Here is a 19,178-nt window from a genome sequence, read left to right on the forward strand (position 1 = left end):
TGAGCATCATGGTGGATTCTGCCGGTACAGTTGGGGCGCGGGGAGCCGCTTTACTTCCCCACTCAACGACATGAGGCGCGCCCTTTGAGAACGGGTCTGTTTACCGGTCTTGTCTTCATAAAGAAGACGCTGTCCAGCCGCTACCAGTGACATCTTGGACTCAAAACAGGGCAAAGACATCCTCTGAGTGCCGCAATACTTCAGAATGACATCCTCAGGCCCGACCATCAGACATGCCCGTCGTGAAGGTAAGAATGAAAGCCACCAGCGCTACCATGAACCCCTTCCCCCCACCTACCCCTCCTGGCAGAGTCTGCAGTTTGGCCCGGCATCTTCGAGGCTAACGCGCCGCGGGAAGACGTTCCCATCATCCTGAGCCTTATCAGAGAGCTTGCCGACTACGAGCGCGAGCTCGACAGCGTCCAGGCGACGGAGGAGTCCCTCGCCAACACCATCGCCTTCGCCCCCTCTGATCAAACTACCTACAAGCCGGGCCACCCGCAGACCGAACCCACGGCGCCGAGCCGGCCGGCACGGTGCCTGCTCCTCTTCAATGAGGCCGGCGAGGGCGTCGGCATGGCTCTGTACTTTTACAACTACAGCACTTGGCGAGCCAAGCCGGGCGTCTACCTCGAGGACCTCTACGTACGCCCGTCGGAGCGCAAGAAGGGCTACGGCAAGCGGCTTCTCGTCGAGCTGGCCAAGGAGGTCGTCGCCATGGGCGGCGGCCGGCTAGAGTGGGTCGTCCTCAAGTGGAACGAGCCGAGCATCAAGTTCTACGAGTCCATCGGCGCCAAGGCCATGGACGATTGGGTGGGCATGCGCGTCGACGGCGACGCTCTGCCGAAGCTGGCGGGGTTGCTTGGGTGATGATGATGGTGGTGGTGTTGGTGGTGTTGTTGGTGGTGGTGGGAAGAGTGTCTAATCAAAAGCGATAAAGAAGAACAAACTAGTTTACTCCTTTCAGTTCTTTTGCCCGTCTACTTGGGGCCCTTTTGGTTTTCCCGTCACCATCGGTCGATTTCAATCTTTTCCCGGTGGGGTCGACGCCGCGGAAGAGACGTTGGTGGGCGGCGGTGGCCACGGGCAGCTCCGGCTTCTTGGCGCCCCAGACGGGCCTCGCGACGGTCGGCTTCGACTCCTCCCCGGCGGTCGGGGTCTCCATGTACGCGGACACCAACCACATTCGTTCGTATTCCCGCCGGATCTGTCGTGGGCGGAAGGGCTGCCGGTGAAACGGCCAGCCCCCTGCGCTCTTTGGCCGGTGCTTCGCAAAAGGCACCTTGGCGAGGGTCCTGGAGTACGGCCCGTCGTCCCACTGGCCGGTCAACCGTGTGAGCTGCGGGCTGCGTGGGCGTTCGACGTCGCGGGCGGGGAGGCGGGTGTGGATCGTCCAGTCCCAGTCCGGCCGAGCGCCGTGTTCTTGGCCGGCGGGCGCTGCGATGCGCCTCTTGGGCGGGAAGCGGTACATTTCCTTGGGCGCGTCGCCGGAGGCGAGCATCTTGAGGAAATCCCAACTGTCCCTGTCGATCGGGGGCATGATTTTGTCGGCGGTCAACTTCCACCACTTCCGCACAGCCTTGGTCACCAGCCGCTGCGCCGGGGGGCGGCCCCAGATGTCCTCCTTGGGCAGGTTGCCGTTCGGATCGGTAAGCTTGATGGGGTGTCGCGGAAAGGCGATGCTGCTGACGTTGTTCTGTTGGGTCTTCTGGGCCTTGATGTAAGCGTACAACTTGGGCATGTCCCAGTTTTTTTCGACGGGGCTGAGATGCTGGTATGCCCAAGGGGTAGGGTCTTGTCTATCGTAGTGTCGTTTCCAGGGATGGGTTTTGAGCAGCCTCTCCCTTTTCTTCCTGTCCCTTTCCATCTGTTCCACGCGCTCCTGGAGCTGGTCGGGGCCGAGGGGCGGTTCGGGGTCTTTGGCGACGAACAGGGACATGAGCTCCCGACGTTGCTTGCCCAGGCGGGCAAAGACGTGCCACATGAGGGTGCGCAAGCGTTTCTGGTCTCCGTTGGCTGAGGCGTGGAGAAAAGGTATCTTCGTCTTCGCATCGAGGAGGTGCTTCTTTCGCCGGTATTCTTCATTTCTGCGAGCTTGAGCAGGGTCGGGGGCACGGCGGAGGTTTGCCTCGCTTTCGGCGGCTCTCTGACGCTCTTTTCGGAAACCGGCTCGTATGCGCTCGTCGAGGAAGGGGCGTATTGTGGCAGGGAAGTAGGAGGCTGCCCGGAGGAGATGGCGGTAGACATGCAGCGGCTGGACGGGATGCGGCAAGGGGATTTGGGAATGAGGCATCGTGGCGGATTACAGGTACGGGTGCGAGGGCAAAACGCAGGAGGTGACCAGAGGGTTAGAGCGGGAGAGAGGCAGGTGACAAGGGCGTTGTATGTAGTGCGTCATGGCTATCGTGAGTCTGGGTCGGGCAGAGACGCATGTGCGATGTCGAGCAGGATGCATGCAGAGACGGCAATGCAGAGATTTGGAGCTTGAAGAGAGCAGAGCAGCGTAATGGACAAGCGATAAGATAAGAGGTCTGATAAGCAGGAGTGAAGCAGCCAACACACGTCACCATAGGTACGGAGTACCTAGGTAGGTGCCCAGCTTTCTGCAATGTACACTAGGTACGGATACCTAGGTAATGTAGGTACATAGGGCCTGGGATGGATACGTACCTCGGGCATCACGACGCGTCACGGCCTTGTCTTTCCTCCTCCAGCACGTGTACGTACGTACCTGCTCTACTTGCAAGCGTGTCAAGGAAGGCAGGTATCCGTACACATTCTCATTCTGACTACCTACGGTAGGGGTACGTACTGCGTACCACCTCAGACCGCAAGGTCAGACACTTTTTCCTGGTCTGTGCGTTTCTCGCTTAGCAAATGGGGAAGCACCCATTGTCTCCCTCTCGCCCTCGCACTTGTGGCCCCTTCCCTCAGGCAGGCGGACGCTCGCTCTCTGCATCCCGTAAATTGAGACGCGACACGACCAAGACACGAAAGCTGCGGCGCCTCGCGAAACCGACACGTCAGAATACACGCTTTAATTGAAATTCCCTTTCGGGCTCAGCGCTGCGGACCTTTTTTTTCCAACGTTCGGCCCCCCGGGCAACCCAGCCGACCAAAGAAAGAGAAACAGACCGTCGCTGCTCTGCCGTGACCTTTGATATATCTCTCTCTGTCAGTCAGTCGTCTATCATCTATCCGCCGGCCTGTTGTCTGTACCAGTCCGATATACCCACCCGCAAAGTCCATACATATCCTATCCCATTCACGACTTACGGATACTTGACTGCACTCTACCTACTCCATCCGCCCCCCGTCCCTCTTAATCTCCGGGGAAGAAGAGAAGAGACGTACTGTTTTGTTTGTATTGTCTCAGTCTCTCACCACACGACCCAAAAGACCGGCCCTCACTTTGTCAGGATTAGCCGCGCGCCCCCTCCCTCCCTCACTCACTCACTCAAAGCTTCGGCTACGCATCCCAATCCGTCAATCCATCCATCCATTCGCCTTCTACTCGCCAACTTCTTACTTGTCGAGATACTTTTGCTTTGCTACTCTGCTGCACCGCACAAAGTAGCTTTAGTCCACAACCTCCGCTCCGCATCGCATCGCAGCCGAACAAAGACACCATAACGACCAAGTCAAAGGTCACGGCCGACAAGGACGGCCGCTGCGTGCACGCGTTTCCCGACTCAACTGAAATCAACTCAACCCTTCGCTCGATCCATCTCTCCGCCCTCGCCCAATACCCTGCCGATCACCTCTCCTCTCGATCATTCCTCCCTTACGACCCCTCTCCGCATCCCGTCTTTCTCCCATACATATATAAATATATATACGCCCGCCCGTTGTCGCATCCTTGCGCCTCCCAGATGTTCTAGCGCTGGCACATGTCTTCGAGCGCCCTCACTACCACCACCTAACCCTCCCACTCCCTCCGTTCCCGCCCCAAGTCCTCCTCGTCCGCTGCGCAACCGCGCGTCGACCACGGGAGACCCAATCCCCTTACGACGATGCCTTCTGCATCGCAATCGCAACCCTCTTCGCAGCAATCCTTCACCATGAGCCAGCAATCCCAGCCTGGCTTTCGCGCCTATGGAGGGGACTCGTCCAAGCTCGCCAATGACGCGCCCCAGATCTACAGCGTAAGTCCCACCTCCTCCTGCATTCCCGCTGCTTGCTTGCTTGCTTGCTGTCCCTTGCTCGCTATGCCAACTCCTCTCCGCCCCGTGCCTTTTCTACCCGCAGTCGCATTGACAGTGCCACATCTAGGCCGTCTACTCCGGCGTCGACGTTTACGAAATGGAAGTGAGGGGTATCGCCGTTATGCGCAGGCGGCAGGACAGCTGGCTCAATGCGACCCAGATCCTCAAGGTGGCCGGCGTCGAGAAGGCAAAGCGCACAAAGATACTCGAAAAGGAGATCCAGACCGGCGAGCACGAAAAGGTCCAAGGAGGCTACGGCAAATATCAGGGCACCTGGATCAAGTTCGACCGCGGCGTCGAGGTCTGCCGCCAGTACGGCGTCGAGGAGATGTTGCGCCCGCTGCTGACGTACGACATGGGCCAGGACGGCGGAGTCGCCGGCCGCGGCGACTTCAACACCCCCACCAAGGAGCAGGCCATGGCCGCCCAGCGGAAGCGCCTCTACAACGCCGGGAACGAGGCGAGGACCAACGGCGCCGCCGGGCTCAACGGCACCTTTTTCAAAAATATCTCGGCCACCGCCTCCCATGCCGTCGCCGCCATCAGCAAGGCCCGCTTTGACTCCCCCGGCCCCCGGAGTCGCAACGGCCCGACAAAGGCCCCCAGCTTCAGCCGCCAAAGCTCCATGCAGAACGGCGACGACTTCCCCGGCAACTCCCAGCAGAGCTTCGCCTCGGACTATGGGAACCAGAACGACTCGGCCTACTCGACGCAGCAGACGAGCCAGCAGTTCGCCGACGGCCCCGAGCATCCGCGCAAGCGCCAGCGCGTGACCATGACGCCGCAGGACAGTTTTGCTGGATACACCAACTCGGTCGACATGTACCAGAACAACTACCCCCCCGGCTCGCCCACGGAACCCAACGAGTCCTTCATCTACTCCCAGGCGAACCCCCCCGCACACGACGGCTACAGCCCCCTGACCCCGCTGCCCTTCGAGATGTCCCCCGACGCCGAGTCCAAGCGGAGCATGCTGATGAGCCTTTTCATGGACTCGGCCACTTCAGATCAGTCCAAGCACGAGATGCTGCGGACCCTGGCCCCCATAGAACTCGACATGCCCATCGACCAGCAAAGCCACACTGCCCTTCACTGGGCTGCCACACTATCGCGCATGCCTCTGCTGCGTGCTCTGATCGCGGCGGGCGCGAGCCCGTTCCGGGTCAACGCCTCCGGGGAGACGGCTCTGGTCAGGGCGTGCGTCGTGACGAATTCCATGGACCAGGGGCAGTTCCCCGAGCTCCTCGACGTCCTGGGCGGCACCATAGAGATTCGCGACAGCAAGGGACGGACAGTACTGCATCACATCGCCATGACCAGCGCTGTCAAAGGCAGGAACGCAGCTAGTCGGTATTACCTCGAGAGCCTCCTGGAATGGGTGGTACGGCAGGGCAGCAACCCCAGCGGCCAATCGGCCCTCGCCAACGCCGCTGCCGCCAATGGAAAGGGGGACAATGGCAAGGGGGACAACACGCCGGTTAGCTCGCAGGCCGCCCAGACTCAGTCACAGCAGCCGAGGATGGGCATCGCGCGCTTCATGACGGAGATTGTCAACGCGCAGGACCATGCCGGCGACACGGCTCTGAACATTGCTGCGCGGATAGGCAACCGGAGCATCATTTCACAGCTGTTGGAGGTCGGCGCCGATCCCAACATCGCCAACCGTGCCGGTCTCCGGCCCGTGGACTTTGGCATCGGCGGCGATGCCTCAGAAGAGGGCTCCAAGGCCCCCAACGGCGCCAGCCCCGCCGAGGCGAACGGAGACGTCGAGAAGAACGGTGTCGTCAGCAGCGAGCGGGCGAAGGAGAGCAGCGATGACATAATCTCATGTGAGTTCCAACCCACCCCCTCGGACCAATCTCCTTCGACCCCTTTGAAAAAAAAAAGGTCACTTCTCTCTTTGAACCAATCTGACAAACGCCAGCCATCACGCATCTTCTCAACGAAGCAAGCTCTACATTCCAAGGCGAAGTCAAGACAAAACAGGCCGTCATCGAGTCCCTCCATTCGACGCTGCGCATCACCTCGGCGCAGCTCAGCGAGGCCCGGCGGAACCTCGAGGCGATGCAGGCGACACTGAGAAAACAGCAGCTGGCGCGGCAAAAGGTGTCGAACCTCAGCCATGCGCGTGAGGAGGAGCAGGTGCGGCTCACGCAGGAGCAGAAGCGCGCCGGGCGGACCGACTCCCTCTCGTCGTCGTGGGAGACGGAGCTCAGCGCGGCGCTCGAGACGGCGGGCACCAACGGCGAGGGCGGGCTGCTGCCCTCGGCGACGGTCCTCAAGGCGCGGCTCGCCGCCGTGTCGGCGCGGCGGGACGTCACACGTAAGATGGCGGGCGCCCTCAAGGGGCGGAGCAAGGACCTCGAGGTCAAGTACCGCCGCGTGGTGTCCATGTGCACGGGCGAGCCCGAGGACCAGGTCGACGCCGTCGTCGACGGCCTGCTGCGGGCCGTTGAGAGCGAAAAGGGCGAGCTCGAGGTGGAGCGCGTGAGGCGGTTCCTCGGCGGCGTCGAGGGCGTCGTACACTGAGTGCCTTTCACGCTTCGTTACCCACGCGCCCCCCCCCTCCGCTTTCCTCGCGTCTTAATACGAAAGAGAGGGAGAGGGAGAGAAAAGGGACTTGTCTGGTTCGAATTCCGGTCTATTGTTTCTGGTGTTTTTTTCGTCATCATCATACCCCCCGCCCACAAGTCAAAAGACTCGCTCGTGGCGATTGGGCCCACTTGGCCAATAGTATATATATTTCAAAGAGGAGAGACACACGCACACACACAGAGAGAGGGAGAGAAAGAGGGAGCGAGAGGAGAGGCATCGTCGAAATATCACTACTGGTACCCGCGTCGTTTTTGAGCATGCTAAGGGGGGGTTTGGGTTGGTGGCGTTTGGATTGGGCTTTGTGGCTCCGGGCTTCTCCCCCCCCTTTCGTTTGGTTGTCTTTCTAAGCATCTGGAAAGTGCGTGCGCGGGCAAGGAGGATATCTGATGACTATTGCTTTTTTTTCTTTTTTTTTTACACACATCCCCTTCAAGTTGGGCTTTTCCATTAAGACTTGGGTTGGGGGAGGGTGGAAAGAAATAATAAGAAAATCCCGAATTCGAGGTGGTTCCTCCTTCCACAGAGCAAAAAGAGAACGTGCTGGCGTGTCCCGAAATAAATAAATGTGGAAGATGTAAAAAAAAAAAAAATTTAAAATAAATACGGATAAATAAAGAAAGAAAGGCATGCCGTCAAAACGTTGAACGCTTCGCCTGCCGCCCGCCGTAAGGGAAAGCCGGGAATCCCCGCGTGCAAATTCCATCATCCCCCCCCTTATTGTCCTTGAACGCCTTGCAATGCTGTTGCGCCGAGAATGTTGATACATTTATGATGGCTGCCCCCCCCCCCCCCTCTCCCCTTTCTGCCGCTTACTCACCGCGCCAGGCCGGACGCGTATAGACCCTCCCACCGTTGCTCGACGCCGCCGACGTTCTTCTTTGCCTTTTCGATCTCCCTGTCGAGCTCCTCCACGTTGCGCGTCAGCGCGCTGACCTCCTCGAACCGCCGGGCGTCCCGTGCGTTGTCCACCATCTGCTGCACCATGAAGCGCTGCTCCTCGAGGACCACCAGCCGCTCGCGGGCCTCCTTTTCCTCCGTCTCGAGCGCCGACACGGCGGTGCTGGTCTCGCTGGCCTGGCTCGCCGTTTCCGACTCGGCGAGCTCCTGGTTGCGGAGGGGCGACAGGTGCAGGGAGGATGACGACCCGTTGACGCTGCCCGACTGGAGCGTCCGGAGGCGCGATGCCTGGGACGACCGGGACCGGAGGATTTGCGGGACAGATTTGAGCGTCAACATGTGCGTGTGCAGAAACGACGAGGCGGCGGCGTAGACGGCCTGCTGCAGGCGGAGCTGGGTCTTGGATGTCGTCTTCATATCGCGCAGACGGCGCGCGGCCGCGTCGTACTTTGTAAAGGCATCAGTGAGGCGTTTGCGTATTTTGGACGCCTCTTGGATCTGGGCGTGGGTCGGTGGCGGCCTCGAAAGTTCTGACCCATCCTCGGATTCTGGCTGCAGTGCCAGCAGGGTCCGCTGGAATATGGGCATGAGCTGGCGAATGCCGCGTTCGAACTGACGGAGCGTCTCGTAGGCGCGTTGGTCTGGCGGCTTGTAGGACAAGGTCGCCGCGAAGTCGCGCTTCGAAAATATCGTGTGGTTGCACTCCCGGCACATGCGGACGTCGATACTGAGCTGGCCGGGCTGCGCTGCCGTCGGGGGCTTTTCCGTTGCCGGGCTCGTTGCTGGGACTGTTAAGCTCGGTGCTCCCGATGGCCCCCCAGGATGAGACTCACGATTGGCTATGCTCAAGCCCACTTCACTCGAGCAGCCTGTAAGCGGATCGGCGCAAACCACGCGGCCGCATATCCGGCAGTGGTGTCTTCTAAACGTCCAGGATCCGAACTCTTGCTGGCAGAACGGGCACTGCGTGACGGAAGCGTCGTCTTCCCAGGTCACGACCGACTGCTCCAACAGCTTCCGTTGGTTCTTTTGGCCGGTTAGCGTGGCTACGGGTGCGAGCAGGTTCCCGCCGCCGTTGGCTGTGACATCTTGCGGCGCGTTCGCAAGCAGCTGCGTCAGCTTGGTCAAACGCTTTTCCAGCCTCGCCACTTCGAGGTTCTGCCTCTCGACCCTCTTGCGCCGGATGTCCGTAAAGGCCGACGTGTGGTCAACCAGAACGCCGTTGTGGTCGTTGTAGCCGTCCCTCGACTTGTAGCACGTTTCGCACACTCTGACCCAGTAGCCGCGCACAGGGTCGTGCTTTGCGGCCCTCGAAAGCCTCATCTGGTACATGGTGTGTTCCTCGCAGAAAAGCCTCCCGCAGTTACGGCAGTTTATGCTTCCATTGACGGCACCCAGTCCCTTGGGGCACGTGGGATCGGTGCATCGGTCGTTGCTCGTCTGGCGCTGCCAATGCGACCTGGTGATGAGCTCGTCGGGGTCTATAGGGCCTTCGACCAGTTTGGTCACTGTGGGCGCGGCAATGGGCATGGACTCGTTTGATTCGAAGACGTCGAGGCCTCGGAGTTTCTGGTTGATGATAGATAGCGGCTGGAAGCGCTTCGCCTTGAGGACCTGCTTGTCGAACCAGGTGCGGACTTCATCCTGCTCGACCTCGGGCAATTCTTGATGGTTGTCGTCGATGTGTCTGAGAAGGGGGTGTGTCAGAGACTAGAGTTCAGCGTCGGCAAGATGGTCGGCAGTCTTCACCTGTTTAGTTGAAGCAAGGTCAACTACTCGCGGGTGTCAGCAAAGGTCAAGACAACGGGGAAGGCGGCAGGCAGACTGACCATCTCGTCGTCGCATATGGGGCAGACCAGCTTGGAGCTCTGGGCGGCAGTGTTCGAGGGCCCGCCGAGGCTGACGTTTGAGGCAAGATCCTGGGCAAATTCGGGCAGGGGGCTCGAGACTGGTGGAGAGGCCGAGGACGAGTTGATGGACAGGGTGCTTTCGGAGGGAGCAAAGGGACTCGGGGTTCGTCGATGGCCCTGGACGGCGGGAGGCGCTGGAGGGGCGAGGCCCTTACCGCTGCCCAAGATGCGGCCGCCTCCCAGCTTGCGGCCGGACATGGTGAAAGTGAGGCGATAGCTACGAGACCATCAAATAGGAAGGGCGACGATGATCGGCGGTCCAAGTGGGCGGTGAGGATAAGACCGGGGGCTCGGGCTCGGGGAGAATGGCAAACCGCGGTGAGGAAGATCGTGAAAGGACGGGGACGGAGGGCCTGAACTGCACGCGACGAGCGGATCGGATCGGTCGGAGATGGAAGATGCCAGTCCTTCTTACTCTACGAAGTACAGGTAGTAGGTCTGCGATGTCGTGGTGGTAGTGGTGGAGGTGGTTCGTCCTCTGTGGTAGAAGGTAGTGCTGGGTTGGTTGGTTGGTTGGTTGGTCGGGTTCCAGTTCAGGTTCCAGAGTTGCATGTTCCCGCGCGTAGCCCGCCAGGGCCATTCCCTGCTGGGGAGCACCAACAGCAGCAGCACCAGAAGCACCAGCAGGAACAGGGGCTGGGAGAGCAGCGCTTTCGGCGGCATTAGACGCTTGGAGGGTGCGCTAAAGTGCACGCTAGGCGAGAGAGATGGGGAACAAGACCCACAGACTGGGTAGAGGCGGGGCAGCTTCCGTGCCGCCAGATACATAAGTACATAATTATCATTATATAGATACACCCAAACAGAGGTATCTCTCTATTGCGCAGACCGCCATGACATCGTCAGTGCGCCCCTCCTCTTGTAGGGGTTCCAGCCTTATCGGCCGCGTTTACTTCTTATCGCCCACCGCTGTACATAGGTACCTACCTCTACGGATACCTTTACCTCTATCGGTGCTCCTCCAAATAAAAAAGTCCGTCATCGACTCGACTTGTGCATATTCGACCAAACTTCCCCCCTTGTACCACATCATGGCCGAAAAGACAAAGACGAACAAGTTCCCCGAGGTCCGGGGCGGCGGGAGTCTCATTCTGGCCTGGCGGATCAAAGACAAGAAGGTCTTGGTCGTCGGTGGCGGCGAGGTACGTGACCGGTGCTTCTATCATCCCCCCTCCCCCGACTCTGCGATGAGGCTCGCTTCCGATGCTGATTATCTCCCTAATCACAGGTCGCTGCCGGCCGTATTCTCAACTGTCTCGACGCCGACGCCAAAGTTACCGTTGTCTGCCCGGCTTCCGGTCTCAACCCCGAGGTAGCCCACCGAGTCGAGCGCGCCCAAGTCACCCATGTCGATCGCCTCTTCGAACCGACCGATCTCGACGGCGCAGACATGGTTCTCGTCGCAATTGACGACCCAGCCGCCTCCACAACCATCTGGAAGCTGTGCAAGGAGCGCAGGATACCCGCCAACATTGCCGACGTGCCCCCGGAATGCGACTTCTACTTCGGCAGCGTCCACCGTGACGGCCCGCTGCAGATCATGGTCAGCACCAACGGCAAGGGACCCAGGCTGGCCGCTATTATCCGCCGGCACATCGCCAAGTCGCTCCCCAAGAACGCCGGCAACGCCATCGAGGCCATTGGCACCCTACGCGCCAAGTTGCGCAAGATGGTTCCCGATCCTGAGGCGAGCCCCAAGCGGATGGGATGGTGCGTCACCTTCCCTGCTCGCTGAAAACCCGTCTTGAGCCATACTGACAGTTGGCAGGATGATCAAAGTCAGCAACAAATACGACTGGAATGAGTTCTGTGATCTCACCGACGAGGACATGGAGAACCTCCTCAAGTATTACGAGAGCAACCAGGTTCCCACCATTGACGATCTCTTTTCCATGAGAGCAAACCCCGGCTTCAACGTCAACGAAGTGTTTGACGGCTCATTCGGCTTCTGCGTTGGTGTTTAAGACACGGACCATAACACGAAATACAACTGCACATACGGTATCTACGAACGGATATGGGTGTTTTTAAGCGGTATTTATCTCGGCGTCGATTCTCCTTGGGGGCTCTCTAGATGTTTTTCGTTGGCGGCATATCAAGGCTTCAAAAGCGGTTCTGTATGATGTATATATATAAAAAACACCCGGCGCATTATGGCATGCCCAGACACTTATGATGGGCTTGGGATCAAACATGAGGGAATACCTGACGCTGATGCTGTGTGACACATCATCAAGCTCCCCATTATGACTCGTACTCTACTACTCCACCGCGGAAATGTAAAATACGAAATGTGACATGAGCATGGATTCCGACATCGGAGCTAGACCGACAGCGTCAATAATATACCCTGATACTGGAAATACAGATCGCGAGTGTCATAGATCATAGATGACTCTCAATCGTGATGCGCTAGTTTCCGCCCCCCCTCTCACACCCCTCACCGGCGACGTATCCATAATGCATGAGGATACCGGCGCATTTGGTCCGAGTGACATTCAATCGCCGGCAATACGGTGCCGGCTCCGGAGGGGTGTGTGGATCCTTGCCGGGGGCCGGTCCCGTCGAGTGCTACTGCCAACTGAGCATCTGCCAGCTGGCGCCACTTCCGCTCTCAAACTTACACATTTCCCATCTTCACATCCATCTCTACCTTTGACAATCAACAACCCGCCCTGTTCTGCGCCGCGCACCATCAAATCGCCCTATTAATCCTCGATACGACGCGTATTCCTCGCCCAGAAACTCGACCTGACCATTTCCCGCCCTTCTGAACCGTCGGCTACAGAGCCAGTACGCGTCAAAGCTTCGCCTCAATCACCACACGCTCCTGCGCAAAACCAGCCACATCTTCCAACAATTACTGTGAAATCTGTCGAGCTGAGTTGCCACGCAAGACACCGCGATGCCTCCGCGCGGTCGCAAACGCGCCTCAGAGGTCGAGCCCGGACCGCAGCCCGAGAGTCCGTCTCCCTCTTCCCTCGATGATCGTGAGCCGCCGCCGCCCTTCTTCAACACCACCTTCTCCACCCATCGCGCATCACCACTCTACGTCGGCGCCAACGCCCTCACCTTTCCCCGTTTACAGACGCTCTCGCAACGCTTGCGCGACACGCTCGTGGGAGACGTCGTGAGAGGCGTGCAAGTGGGTCTGGAAGGTAGCGACAGCTCACTTGGACGCGCCGGGCCCCTCGAGAGGGTCGGCATCCGCTGGGTCGGTCTTGGTGCCCTGCTCGGCGGCGCAATCGATGCAGATGCAGACCTCAGCCAAGACTTAGGCGGCGACGTGGCGGGCAGCAATACGGACCTCAAGAAGAGGGGCCTGGTGTTCGAGATCAAATACGAGAACGCGCTATGTACGGCTGTGCTGCTGCCTGCACTCTCCGACAAAACAAAAGATACGCGACAGGACGGACTGGCTGCCAACAAACTTGAGATACCCGGATTGCTCAGCAATGACAGCTCGGATGAGGGCAACTACTTTCTGAATCTGCCTTTGCTCCTCTTGCGCATGCCGGCGCCCCTGAAAAGCCTCATCGTGGACTTCCTCTCAAGCACCTTCGATTGCCGCATCAGTTCTATGCGCCTCGGCACAAAGAGCCTCACCTCTGCGTGGGAGAGGTGGATCCAGGACGCTGGGCTCCCCTCGCAAGGCCCGTTGGCCAAAGACATGGTCTTGACTTTGGGTTTCTACGTACCACCTCCCAACATGTCCGAGGGCAACGAGGAACAGCATTTGGAAGGGCTAGGGATCAAGTCCATAGATGTCATCATTCCGGCCGAGGAGCTACGGAGGTTCGTCAAAGAAGGCCAGGGTGTCACAAACCCTGCGGAAACTAGCAAGCGGAAATCAAGCAGCCAAGGATACGAGGGCGATCAGAGAAAGAGAAAGCGACTGGCTGGTGGCAAGGCCGACGAGGGTTGGGGATGGGTCGAAAAGGGCAACGGCGAAAAGCCGGAGCCGTTCCTGCGCGCCCTGAGTGCCTACTTGGACAAACATCTCGCCCTGAACCTCTTCCATCCTGGGGTGAGGGTCACCAAGGTCGCTTGCGGCGGATTTGTGCTCTCGGAGGGACGAGTCAAGGTGTTTTCACCGCCTGGCACCGACGACGATGACCAAGTGTACAAACCCATCAAGAACCTTATCGGAGACCTCATCGACAGCGCCGTATCTTGAGTTTCTTGTGTAAGAATCGAAAAACGACAATCATGGTCGAGCTGCACAATACGAATCTGTCGAACATTCCCAGCTGGATAAGCGACATGGCGGCAGAACAGAGAGTTGGCCACACTCTACAAGCCCCAACCACACACTGTTCCTCGGCCAAGCGGAATACAACACTGTAAACGGACCGCAGGTATTGGCGCAGAAATGGCTGCCTCAATGCCGGTGCGCGATGCCCGATCAGGAATCGGTCCCTGCTTGGCCGCATGGTTAGACGAGTTATCCGATTGGTGCTTGTTTGTCCGGGATTCGTCCAGCGATCTGGTCATCTGACACAGCACTTAGCCAGTGGGTGAAGTGGGAGGTGAGCAAGCAAATCCAGTCGACGACGCTCGCACAAGGGACAGTCATCTAATTTCTGTCTGTCACAGACACGGAAGAATAGGTTTAAATGCACGTCACACGGGGCGATGCCTTGATGTACGTTGCATTAGTCGTTCCCCTGACGTTGTCACAAACGTTGGTTCGGCAGCTGGGGAGGGGGAGGAGAGCATTTACAGGCTCGGATAATTCGCGCGTTCGCGACACTCGGATCCCAGCCCAATGGCCATTGTTGTAAGCCTTTCTTACACAGAGCTCGCAATCTATCTGAAATCCACATGGTTATCCTTTGACCAGGCCAGCGCATTCGGAGAAACTCATCTGGCTAATGTCGCTGTCGCATTTGGCCCAAAGGGCGAACCCGTTCAGCATTCAGCCGGCCGCCGGGCCCCCCTCGTGCTTATTCTTCCGCAAACTGGGGACGTTGACGGCTTTGTTGCCAATTTGCCGGTACCTGAACCGGGGACCCCTGGGCTGATCCAGGGTACCTTTGTGTGCCATCACGGGCTGTTACCACCGAAGTCCGACTTCCACAGCGGGCTGCGATCCTTGTCTGTATGAGTGCGAACGCCTCACTTCGTCTTGAGCCATGTTTAGAGGACGGAAAAACTATGGTCGAGATGATGTATCGCATGGAGGGATGGATCCGTCATTCGAGGTTGTTCTTGCGTTTCTCCTGTTATGGGCTATAGAACCTCCGCATTTGCTTGCGAGGTGGTTTCCGAACTCATATAAAGGCTGCCCGAGGTTTGGCACAATCGTCGGTTCTTGGCAGAGGCTTGTTCTTCAGCGACCAAAGCCAATCCACTTACTCTTTCACGCACTTTTGTCCCATCAGCCAACCTCAGCCCAAACCCCCAGTGTCCTCGCCATGAAGTTCTCCATGAGCCTCGTCTGCCTGCTGGCGCCCATCACTGTCCTCGCGGCCCCGCTTGAAGGGGGCCTCGAGCAGCGCCAGGCCGCGCAGAGCGTCGACCGGCTCATCAAGGCCAAGGGCAAGAAGTACTTTGGCACATGCAGCGACCAGGGCCGGCTGACTAGCGGCAAGAACGCCGCCATCATCAACGCCGACTTTGGCCAGCTCACGCCCGAGAACTCGATGAAGTGGGATCAGATCCACCCAAGCAGCGGCCAATACAACTGGGCGGGAGCGGACTACCTCGTCAACTTCGCCCAGCAGAACGGCAAGCTAATCCGCGGCCACACTCTGGTCTGGCACTCCCAGCTTGCTAGTTACGTCCAGAACATCAGGGACAAGGCTACCCTTACCAAGACCATCCAGGACCACATTAGCGCTGTTGCTGGCCGGTACAAGGGCAAGATCTACGCCTGGGTGAGTTTGTCTTTTGTTCCCCGGGCCCTCTTGGGATATAAGGTGCCGCTGCTAGGAGAAGCCCTGTTTTCTGATTATGCTGCGTAGGACGTCGTAAACGAGATCTTTGACGAGAGCGGCAACCTCCGCTCGTCCGTCTTCTCCCAGGTCCTGGGCGAGGACTTTGTCGGCATCGCCTTCCGCGCCGCCCGCGCCGCCGATCCCAACGCCAAGTTGTACATCAACGACTACAACCTTGACCAGGCCAGCTACGCCAAGACGCAGGCCATGGCCCGCAAGGTCAAGCAGTGGATCGGCCAGGGCATCCCCATTGATGGCATTGGTAAGTCCGGCGTCCCCTCTGTCGCCTCCCCTCCCCTCCACCTCTCCCGTACCGCTTTCACAAGATTAGAGGGGCAGGAAACGGGCAAAGGCTGACGAGCGAAACAGGCTCCCAGGCCCATCTCCAGGCGAACCAGGGCGGCAACGCCCTCGGCGCGCTACAGACGCTCGCCGGCAGCGGCGTCAAGGAGGTCGCCATCACCGAGCTCGACATCGTCGGCGCCAGCTCCAACGACTACTCGGCCGTCACCCGCGCCTGTCTGCAGGTGCCGCAGTGCGTCGGCATCACCGTCTGGGGCGTGCGCGACCCCGACAGCTGGCGCGCGCAGAACAACCCGCTCCTCTTCGACGCCAACTGGAACCCCAAGGCTGCTTACAACGCCGTCGTCTCGGCTCTGCAGTAAAGAGGCCCTGGGGCGGGAAGGAGGCGTGTGCCGTTCCTCCAGGCTCTGTGGTCGGAGAGGCCCCGTGCGGAAAGAAAAAGGAGGTGTGGCTGATCGAAAAGCCCTCGGGTGTCCTCCCATTTGGTGCCCGGGGCTGAATTCTTGGTATATATAACTTGAACACTTTTTTTGGCTTTTGTGCCGTACATATGACGACGAAATGGAAAACCAAATTTGCTTCCTCACCCCTTGTGCTTCTACGTCTATGCCTCGCTCGATGTACTATGTCCCTCGGTGATATAAGCCCATTTTCAAAGTCCCTTCTGGGTAAACCCCCCGACTCTGTTACCCATTACGCTTCATTTAACACCCTGCGCTTGTGCTGCCCGTCGAGTGTTGACGTCATCCATGTCTATCGTCGTTTAAGAGTTCGAGCGATGCAATCCCGCCGCCGGTGCTCGCAAAGCCCAGACTTTTTTTTATCTTACAGACACTGATCAATGCCTCAGAGTCGACTCTACGTATTCCTCGGAGCTGCTCAGCTAAGCTGCGTTTGGGATTCCTGTCATGGAGCAAGCGGTTGTTGCTAGACCCCGAGTTTCGGAAAGTCGTCTCCCTTTTTGCTGTCTGGACTTCGACTTGTATGCATATGCTTTTCCACGTTGGGGCAGCGGCCAGAGACCAGGCAGCGTTTGCATATTGATCCCCTGCTCACACCCTTGCGTGTATACAAGCCTTCATGGCCAAACCCAGCGCTATCCTCGGATAAGACGACCGGAGAGGGGCATTTAGTCGTGTCAATAGCGTGCCACTAGTTTTCGTCTTGGGGAGCCTAGACCCCCCCGTGCGCTGCGAGTATGATTCACATGCTTAGATAGTATACGCTGACCCTAGCGGCCTGCCAAAGGGTAGAAAGCTAGCTTATATGTGTCGTCGTGGACCTGACGTGAGACAAGCCCAGTATGTTCAAGATCAAATATGCACAAGAAGAACCCGACATGATATCCGCTCTGCCCCCCCCCCCCCCCCCCCGCCTTTACAACCCAAAAAACTTCATGTCGTCGGCGCCCCGGATCGGAACATTGTGCCCGAGGCCGTTGGCCCAGATACCCGTGAGGTGGTCGCCGAACACGTCGGTGCGGTAGTTGGCCACGGGCGCGTTCTGGGAGGACGTGACGGGCTTGTCCGGGTTGTAGCCGAAGACGCCGGACCACTGCTTGACCTCCTCCTTGTAGTTGGCCGAGTTGAGCGTGGCGTCGGCGCTGCCGTGGTAGATCTGCATGCGGGGGCGGGAGCCCGAGTAGCTGGGGTAGGCGTCGTGCACCCACTGCGCCCAGCGCTGCGGCGTGGATATGGACTTGCCCTGCGAGCAGGTGCTGTTCCAGCCGTTGACCGAGTTGGTGAAGAAGCAGCCGGCGGGGACGCCCATGTAGACGATGCCGGCGGCGAAGAGGTCGGGGTACGTGGCGGCCATGACGTTCTGCCGGTTCGTTAGCGGACATTAACCACAGAGAGCCGGCGGCGGCGGCGGCGGCGGCGGCGGCGGTGCTTACCGTCATCATGGCTCCGGACGAGGAGCCCGTCACAAAGACCTTGGCCTTGTTGCCGTTGTACTTGTTCAAAGTGTACTTGACCATGTTGGCGATGGAGTTGCTGTTGCCCCCGCCCTCGTGGGTGAGGGTCGCCCTGGACGAGACGTCCCAGCAGGTGCCGGAGTACGGCGACTCGGGGTAGATGACGATGAAGCCCTTCTGGTCGGCGAGGCCCTTGTAGGGGCTGCCGGTGAAGTACGCCTGGGCCGTTCCGCTGCAGTAGTGGATCGCCACGACGATGGGAGGGTTGGCCGCCAGCTTGTCCGGGACGTAGATGTACATCTTGGCGCCGCTGGGGTTCGAGCCGAAGTTGGTGACCTGCTGCAGCGAAGCGGCGCCGGCGCAGACGGCCAGCCCTATGGCCGAGAGGATCGTGCTGAACTTCATGGCTCGCTGTGGTGGTGCGCGGTTGCTGCAGGGCCTGCTGGTACGAGTTGCTGGTCTCTCTCCTCTGCTTGTCGGGGCTATCTTAGTTGGCGATAGCTTTGGTGCAAAAGAGGCCGGGATGCTGGCTCTTAGCAGCATCTATATATATATTCCCCTCTCGTCATGTTTGAACAAAGATCAAAAGACCGTAGGGCTCCTCGTGCAACCCCTCCATCATCTTGTTGCTCCACCCCCTGGGGTCATCTTGACAAGGAGGGGCAATGCGACTCCATCATCATCTATTTAGCCGGTTGGCCAAGCCAAGGGTGAAATCACTTCAAGCTTCGTCTAAGCGAATAGGGAAGTGGGAACCTGTTCATCCGGCCTTCTGAAAAAGCTTTCCTCCCCCCTCTTCGGCACTTACAACTGGTCACCCGCAAGGAAGAGTCCGGCGTCTTGTAATTCGTGGTTGGCGGAGAGCCGCTGCGTAGTGTAACATGATTAAAGCAGACCCTTGCAGCATGCACCCCAGGCCATGTGCGCCCGATATCGTGGTGTCGCCGATCCACGGCTGGGTAATCTGCTAGGGTAAATCCGCGGGCGATGGCTGATGGATGCCACCAACGGGAGATTTTCCCGCGCCAGTGGCGAGTCCAGGGCCGTCTCAGTCCGGGGTCGTCTTGGAGGCGGGGAATATCCCTGGATTTGAAGCATTGCATAGATGGATTATCGCGTCCAAAGGTTTTGCTCGGGCCTAGTCACATAATAGGCAACTGACGGCCGATATGGATGAAGTGCGAATAATCTTTTCTCCACCAATTCTGGCTATCCGATCGCCCGGCACCTCGTCCATGCCGTAAGACCGACTCGGCCGGCCCGTACAGTTCCTCCTCGTTCTCCCGTCCTCGTGTTTTTCCCCAACTGCTGTCTCGATCATCCTTTTGTCTATTCATCGTCTCACAAAGCTGTTATGGTAAAAAATAAAAATAAAAATAACAAAGAAGGTTCACATGTCGTGGGTTGTCTTAAT

General features: G+C 58.7%; 8 protein-coding genes across 8 annotated transcripts; 5 read left to right on the forward strand and 3 right to left on the reverse strand.

Annotated features, from left to right (window-relative positions):
• Positions 1 to 205: 205 nt before the first annotated feature.
• On the forward strand, positions 206 to 870 carry LY79DRAFT_516258 (acetyltransferase; the record flags this gene model as incomplete). Its single annotated transcript, XM_060554800.1, has 2 exons — positions 206 to 248; positions 359 to 870. 2 exons carry the CDS (start codon positions 206 to 208, stop codon positions 868 to 870), a joined length of 555 nt encoding a protein of 184 aa, XP_060413857.1.
• A 79-nt stretch (positions 871 to 949) lies between these two features.
• LY79DRAFT_516292 (uncharacterized protein) lies at positions 950 to 2,293 on the reverse strand (the record flags this gene model as incomplete). The annotated part of the gene is made up of 1 exon (XM_060554804.1): positions 950 to 2,293. The coding sequence occupies one exon, from the start codon at positions 2,291 to 2,293 to the stop codon at positions 950 to 952; it is 1,344 nt and encodes a 447-aa protein (XP_060413858.1).
• Positions 2,294 to 4,061: 1,768 nt separating this feature from the next.
• Positions 4,062 to 6,734, forward strand: LY79DRAFT_590557 (uncharacterized protein; the record flags this gene model as incomplete). The annotated part of the gene is made up of 3 exons (XM_060561169.1): positions 4,062 to 4,145; positions 4,273 to 6,034; positions 6,130 to 6,734. 3 exons carry the CDS (start codon positions 4,062 to 4,064, stop codon positions 6,732 to 6,734), a joined length of 2,451 nt encoding a protein of 816 aa, XP_060413859.1.
• An 858-nt stretch (positions 6,735 to 7,592) lies between these two features.
• Positions 7,593 to 10,242, reverse strand: LY79DRAFT_555132 (FYVE zinc finger protein). The gene is made up of 4 exons (XM_060557901.1): positions 9,527 to 10,242; positions 9,447 to 9,469; positions 8,531 to 9,384; positions 7,593 to 8,479 (listed from the first exon to the last, which is right to left on the reverse strand). Exons 1-4 carry the CDS (start codon positions 9,803 to 9,805, stop codon positions 7,614 to 7,616), a joined length of 2,022 nt encoding a protein of 673 aa, XP_060413860.1. The 5' UTR covers positions 9,806 to 10,242; the 3' UTR covers positions 7,593 to 7,613.
• Positions 10,243 to 10,337: 95 nt separating this feature from the next.
• Positions 10,338 to 11,961, forward strand: LY79DRAFT_555138 (siroheme synthase domain-containing protein). Its single transcript, XM_060557902.1, has 3 exons — positions 10,338 to 10,749; positions 10,836 to 11,317; positions 11,376 to 11,961. Exons 1-3 carry the CDS (start codon positions 10,441 to 10,443, stop codon positions 11,569 to 11,571), a joined length of 987 nt encoding a protein of 328 aa, XP_060413861.1. The 5' UTR covers positions 10,338 to 10,440; the 3' UTR covers positions 11,572 to 11,961.
• A 551-nt stretch (positions 11,962 to 12,512) lies between these two features.
• Positions 12,513 to 13,784, forward strand: LY79DRAFT_670058 (kinetochore complex Sim4 subunit Fta1-domain-containing protein; the record flags this gene model as incomplete). Its single annotated transcript, XM_060563731.1, has 1 exon — positions 12,513 to 13,784. The coding sequence occupies one exon, from the start codon at positions 12,513 to 12,515 to the stop codon at positions 13,782 to 13,784; it is 1,272 nt and encodes a 423-aa protein (XP_060413862.1).
• A 1,240-nt stretch (positions 13,785 to 15,024) lies between these two features.
• On the forward strand, positions 15,025 to 16,211 carry LY79DRAFT_580076 (family 10 glycosyl hydrolase; the record flags this gene model as incomplete). The annotated part of the gene is made up of 3 exons (XM_060560069.1): positions 15,025 to 15,486; positions 15,574 to 15,808; positions 15,916 to 16,211. The coding sequence occupies 3 exons, from the start codon at positions 15,025 to 15,027 to the stop codon at positions 16,209 to 16,211; spliced, it is 993 nt and encodes a 330-aa protein (XP_060413863.1).
• Positions 16,212 to 17,226: 1,015 nt separating this feature from the next.
• LY79DRAFT_516298 (PHB depolymerase family esterase) lies at positions 17,227 to 18,169 on the reverse strand (the record flags this gene model as incomplete). The annotated part of the gene is made up of 2 exons (XM_060554805.1): positions 17,227 to 17,670; positions 17,744 to 18,169. 2 exons carry the CDS (start codon positions 18,167 to 18,169, stop codon positions 17,227 to 17,229), a joined length of 870 nt encoding a protein of 289 aa, XP_060413864.1.
• Between the last annotated feature and the right edge of the window lie 1,009 nt (positions 18,170 to 19,178).

Source organism: Colletotrichum navitas (genome assembly GCF_030913465.1).
Source record: "Colletotrichum navitas strain CBS 125086 chromosome Unknown LY79scaffold_32, whole genome shotgun sequence".
Taxonomy (NCBI): Eukaryota; Fungi; Ascomycota; class Sordariomycetes; order Glomerellales; family Glomerellaceae; genus Colletotrichum; species Colletotrichum navitas.